The sequence below is a fragment of the Impatiens glandulifera genome, chromosome 4 (assembly GCF_907164915.1).
Source record: "Impatiens glandulifera chromosome 4, dImpGla2.1, whole genome shotgun sequence".
Classification (NCBI taxonomy): Eukaryota; Viridiplantae; Streptophyta; class Magnoliopsida; order Ericales; family Balsaminaceae; genus Impatiens; species Impatiens glandulifera.
Genome location: NC_061865.1, coordinates 39,225,369 through 39,231,941, shown reverse-complemented (window position 1 = coordinate 39,231,941; position 6,573 = coordinate 39,225,369). Strand labels below are relative to the sequence as shown.

The following is a 6,573-nucleotide window of genomic DNA, read 5'->3' as shown; positions in this document are numbered from 1 at the left end:
GTGTCACAACCTACGCCAACCTTACTGACAGTAACACATATTTAGACGACGGTGATATTTTAGATGACGTTTTTAAGCGCGGGTAAATATCATTTTAAGCACCGCCGAAAGTTTTATGTTTTAGTGTATATATCATTAATAATAATAGTAATTCTTTAATAGAATTGTAATACTTGCACAAAAAAGTTTAACTATAAGTATCTTATCGTATTATTTGTTTATTGCACTGTACATGCAATATTATACAACATTGAATGACTTAAAACCAACAATACTCGTTTCCAAGTAAATAAAAGATAAATAAAAATTCAACATCCAAAAGATTTGCCAAACGCTCAACAACCATAAATTGACTTAGTTATGGGCTTCAAATAATTCTAATTGAGTGAACTGCATACCCTTCTTATAATACCATTTTGACCAGTTAGAGGATCAATATCTCCCATTTTGACCATGGCATTTGCAAAGTCAGCTCGAAAAGTTGCTCCATTAGTATTGTATTCTTGTACAATACTGTCAGTTGAGCCTCCACTAAAAAGTACTTGATCAGACTGAAGAAGACCCTTCTTTTCAATTAAATTTCTAAAGTAAACATTATCAAACACGTTGGGCGTCACATGATCAAGCGGTGCCAAATTACCATCACCGGTTCCAGATGTGGCCGGGCAAGTACTTTGTCGTGTAGTAGCAAACCCAGCATCAATGTCACTTCCAGTATTGTATATTCTATCACGGAAGGTAAAACATTGTGCTTGACCTATTGTATGTGAACCTGCATTTAATATGCACCTTCGAGGTTATCTAACAATCGACCCAACATATATTTGGTCAAAAGCTTATAAATTTTTTATCATGGCGTACCTGATAATGCAACCAAATCTCTTGTATTCAAACCCTTCCTACCAAAATTGGAGATATGTTCTTGAAGGGTACTAGTAAACAAAGGTAAGTCACTTTCAGCTTCATCTTTATTTGCTGTGGTTGAATCTCTTCTCCCTAACTTCACTGTCCATGATGGACCGCTAACCTAATATAAAAAAATCCTTGATATTTAAAAATCAATATATTTAGAAGTAATTACAATCTTAGATATAAGTTTTGTTGACACTTACCTCAACGGACGCATCTCGTGCAGCAACTGCAAGAATATCAGCGCATGAAACAACTCCAGGACATTGCGTTTCTAGGTTGGCTTTTGCGGATTCAATTACATTGAATCCTCTAAGAGAGCCTCTATTTTGTAGTGCATTTTGTTCACTAGTAGCGGAAGCTTGTTCATCAAGTAAGACAGATGCATCACATCCCTGAGTTAAACATACAACATATGAGCAAAACAAGAAAATCATGTAAATAGTTCAAATTAATGGCAAAATATTGTGTAAAAACCTGAACGAAGCAATCATGGAAATGGAGGCGAATGAGTGACGCCGCCATGCGACGATCAGCTGCAACTGCTTGTACAATGGCAGATTTAATAGTAGAAAGAGCAACTGGGCATGAAGTGCTATAGAAAGTAGATGATAGTTGTGCATTGCTAGATGAGGTCAAGAAAAGGAAGAAGAAGGTGAAGAGAAAAACTATGGATGCCATTCTTATTGTTAATTAGTTAAAAACTAGCAAACTTAAGAGAATGTGGTTTTGCAATCATAAAGCTAATCAATTTATAGAGAGCTGAATGCAAGAGGTTAATGTTTAGTCATGGCGGTGGTGGGTGCCTCTGCATGCATGATTTGATCAAGTGGGCGTTGAAAATTAAGTATTCAACGAAATATGAAAAATCATTGTTAGGAAATGAGAAGGAAAGTTTCTAGATTCAAACAAGGATATTATTGGTTTAGGGCCCCATCCATGTTTTGGTTGCTTCCGGTACTAGCAATTTTTTTCTGAATTAACTGAACAATCTGATTTGGTTTTATTTGAAGTTATTTTTAAAAAAATATTAGTATTTAATTAATCATTATTTAAGATTAAACAATATAAATTATTAATTTAAAACTGGATTATATCCATTGTCAATGAAAGAAGATTCAAATTGTTGGAAGATTAATAGATGAGATTTAATTTAAAACTTCTCTCTCAAAATCTAGAATTGCAAAATGAAATCTCAATATGCTCCGGTGATGTACTGTAGCTGCGCCTATTTAAAAATGATTTTAGACTTGTTTTTTTATTGCCACAATTTATATGCTTTGTTATTTTCAAGATCTTTAAAATTGAGTAACTTTAAAAAAAAAAATTGAATTTATTTTGAATTTTAACTTTCATAAAGTGGAATTATAATACTAATAAAAATTAATTTTTAAGTGGATAAAAACTATTAAATTTTATCAATAATTTAATGTATTCTAAATAGGCCGGTGCATCAAACGGTTCTCTAGACTAGTTTATATAAATTCATTCATGGTAATGATCATGAACATGGGATACTAAATATATGTACATATATGATTCCGTTTATTTTAATATTAAGTGTATTATTAATAAATTTTAAATTAATTCAAAACAAATATTTAATTGTCATATATGTATTTTGTTTTTAAATAATAATAATAATGCTGCAAGATTAACGAAGTCAAGATGTTACAAAAATTATTGTTATAATAGATGCGTTACAATATTAAAATTCGTATAAAATAATTATTGAATTGTTTATAATCTTTAAAAATAATTATAATATATTATTTTTAAAGTATTTAATAAATTTATATATATTATTTTAATTTAGTTAGATATGAACAAATTTGATATTATTTTTAATAAATTGTTTTTTAAATTGAAATTATAAAAATTATATTATTATATATAACAAAATTAAAAAATCTTATATCATATGAATCACTAATTAAAGTGTTTCAGTCTATATAAAATATTCAAAATAATATATATATATATATATATATATATATATATATATAATTTCATATCATTAATTCTTTCCATTTTATTTGGGATTTGTTTAGACTTAAATTTTATTTTACTAATTTAATATAATATTAATTTTTTTATCAACTAAATATTTTTATTTAAAAATTTTATATTTATTTTTTTAATTCGAAAAGAGATAAAATATTTTTTCTCTAATATTTATTTTCTTAATTTATGTAACTTTATTATATTTATAACTATTTAATTTTTTATGTTGAATTAATATTTCAAGTTAACATAATCTAATTTTTTTCTATTTTTTTTTTATAATTTCATTATAACTGTCTAATAAAATATTTATTTAGTTTTAACATTACAACTTTTAATATTATGGAGCAAACATTTTCGGCAATGAAAATGTGAAGACAGAACTTCGCAATAAAATAGAGCATGATTTTTTTGTCGACTCTTTGACATTTTATATTGAACAAGATTTATATAAGGATATATATATATATATATATATATATATATATATATATATATATATATATATATTATATATTATAGATGAATTTTATATTTTAAAATCTGGTAGAGTTTAACTTATTTAATTATAACGTCTTCTTTTCATATATAATTTATCATACAAAATTTAAGCCCATCCCAATGTGAATTCCTAAATTCGTCCCTGATTTATAATATTAATAACTATTTTGTTAGTGAATTTTTTAAATAAATTTTAATTTGTTTAAAAAATGTTTATAGCTATATTTAAGAATTTGAGATTTTTTTGGTAAATTATTTCAAAAATTTTAATATTCAATTATATATTTAAAATAAAATAAATACATATTAACATTTTAAAATTGAATAATATGATTTATGAAAATAAAAAGAATAAAATGATAATTTAAAACAAAATTGTAAATTTATTATCTGTCATTTCTTAGTTACTGGTCCTTTTATAACATTTTTTTACATTACCGTATCATCAGAATTTCATTCTTATTTATTGTCATTTTTCCAGTTCAACTTTATCAAATTATTTTCTCTATATTTTTCAAATAAAATGCACCACCAATCCATGTAAAGTAGAACTAACTTGTTTAGTGCCATGATGTGTGGTTTTGAGTTTTTCAATATTTTATCTTAAAATTCAATTATTATTTAGTCATCATTTCAACCATTTAATTACATTTTTTTATATATTTAAATATTAAAATTATCATTTCTAATTAACTCTAAAATTAGAAGACAGAAAAAATTAAAATATAAAGATATTAAATTGAAATTTATTAACCTTTTTAATTTAAAATTAAATTCTCAATGTCCACATTGCCAAATATTCTTATCTTTTTAAGTTATAAATGAAAATCGTATAAAAAAATTCTTCCATCATTATCTTGAAATCCTCCTATAGAAATAATTTGAAGTCATACCACAGCATACATTCCAATTCGATCCATTTTGGAATAATTCTGTTTTTATAATCATTTTTAGATGAAAATGAGAATATTTAATAATTAACCTGAGAATAGTGGTTTAAGATTTAGGGTGGGTTAATTTGGATGAAAGCTAAAATAAAATTAAAGGACTGCATAAGCAAACAAATAGATGGACTTCCTAAGATTTAATTTCATATTTAAAGGACTGCATATGCAAACAAATAGATGGACTTTCTAAGATTTAATTTAATATTGATGATTTATTTGGTACCAATCATGTTACTTTGAGTCAGAGATTGTTGATTGCAAAAATATTTTAAATTGTGATTGTTGATTAGTATATTAAAGAATATTAAAATAAAATAAGGATGTTTGAAAGTCAAATATATCAACACAAGTCAGTTGGCTTCTTCTTGCTAATTTTCCACCATGGCATCTTATTAGTTCCCACCTGATTTACTTCAAATAATCAAACACAACAACTAAATAATTAAGGAAACTTAATTTTTAACTTTTAGCTAAAAAGGAATCTTAATTTCTTTAACTTTTCAACTAAACACATCATTAATTTACATATTTTTGGATTGACTTGTGAGTGGTGATTGCATTTTTTTTATTATTTTTATATTAATCAATATTTGTAAAAGTAGTAAATTTATGATATAAAAATAACATAAATAATAAAATAGGAGAAAATTTTAAAGAGGGAATAAGAGAAAAAATGACGTGAAATGACTGATTGAAAAAAGAAAAAGTGTGGAAAAATAGAGATAAATTATTTTATTTTTTCAGTCAATCAGAGGAAAAGAACTGAGTTAGGCCAAAGAGAAGGATACTATTTCATTCTTACTATTGTTCTACGACCTTCAAGACAGAATCAGACCAAGAACTCCCTATCTTTAGGTTACAGGTTCAGGTGTAAATACTACTGTTTCAAGCCACCCCGTATGTGAGTGATTTTTATCTTTTTTCTTAGCTTAGTACTTTAAGGATCGGACCTCCATATTATCTTAATTTCTTTAACTTTTCAACTAAACATATCATTAATTTACATATTTTTGGATTGACTTGTGAGTGGTGATTGCATATTTTTTTTTTTATATTTTATTATTTTTATATTAATCAATATTTGTAAAAGTAGTAAATTTATGATATAAAAACAACATAAATATTAAAAAAGGAGAAAATTTAAAAGTGGGAATGAGAGAAAAAATAAAGTGACATTGATTGAAAAAAGAAAAAGGGTGAGAAAATAGAGATAAATTATTTTATTTTTTTCTGTCAATCAGATTACGTCGCTACTTCCAAATTCTTTCTCATATTAAAATATTAGTTATAACTATTAATCCTAAATTTTAAGTAAAAATATTTATGTGTGACTTTTATAACAAAAAAAAAAAAATACATATATACAATTGAAACATTAACTGTGAAAGTTAATCCATTAAAATAAGATTCAACCGAAGTCATCATGAAATTGAACTTTATTTTAAGTTTTTATAATCTTTTTTCTTATTTTGCCTTGTAGTATAATATTTTATATTATGTTATACTTTTTATTTATCTGGTTAGATATTCTCAACTTTCTGGAAACGCTTAGTTCAAATAGGATCTTCTATGTTCCCTTATGGTCAGCTAATCAAAACAATTTTTTATTTTATTTTATTTTAATTGAATTTACAAAAAAAAAAATAGAAATTTGAAATAGAGCTCAACCGTTCATTTTGTAACCAAAATGATTTCCCACTCTGTCTCCTCATCTTTCACTTTTCCCTCTTTTTAAATTATTCTTTCACTTTTTTTTCATCTCAGGCGACGCCTTTAATTTCTCCATCTCTGTTAACTCCAATCAAAACGAACACCACATTCTCAATAATGTCAATAGCGCGCTCCGTCTGCAGTCGTGTTCCAATGCCTCTCACTCCTTCAGATATTACTTTCTATCTACAAAGTTTAGAGTATGCGTGTAAGCATTCATCTAACTAGTAGAAATTGAAGTTTCACAGATGCATAAGCCGTCCTTAAAACCTATAAAATCGTCGTTATTAGACTAAATCCGACAGTTTTAATATTCGTCGGCATCTCTCGGTATTACTTGTGTCGGTAAAAGAGAAAGTGTTTTTTCGATAACTTAAAATCTTTCGGTAAAGGGTCGCCGACAGCGTTCCAAAAACCGTCGTGCTAGACCTTGGTGACAGCGTCCAAGAAAACATCGTCAGAAACCGACAGTTATAAGAAAAACTGTCGGTACCGACATTTA

At 26.2% G+C, this 6,573-nt stretch overlaps 1 protein-coding gene across 1 annotated transcript; it reads right to left on the bottom strand.

Moving 5' to 3' along the window:
- Positions 1–209: 209 nt before the first annotated feature.
- On the bottom strand, positions 210–1,596 carry LOC124936351 (lignin-forming anionic peroxidase-like; the record flags this gene model as incomplete). The annotated part of the gene is made up of 4 exons (XM_047476846.1): positions 210–772; positions 862–1,027; positions 1,113–1,304; positions 1,387–1,596. Coding segments are annotated over 4 exons (963 nt in total), but the record flags the coding sequence as incomplete, so codon positions are not given.
- Positions 1,597–6,573: the final 4,977 nt, after the last annotated feature.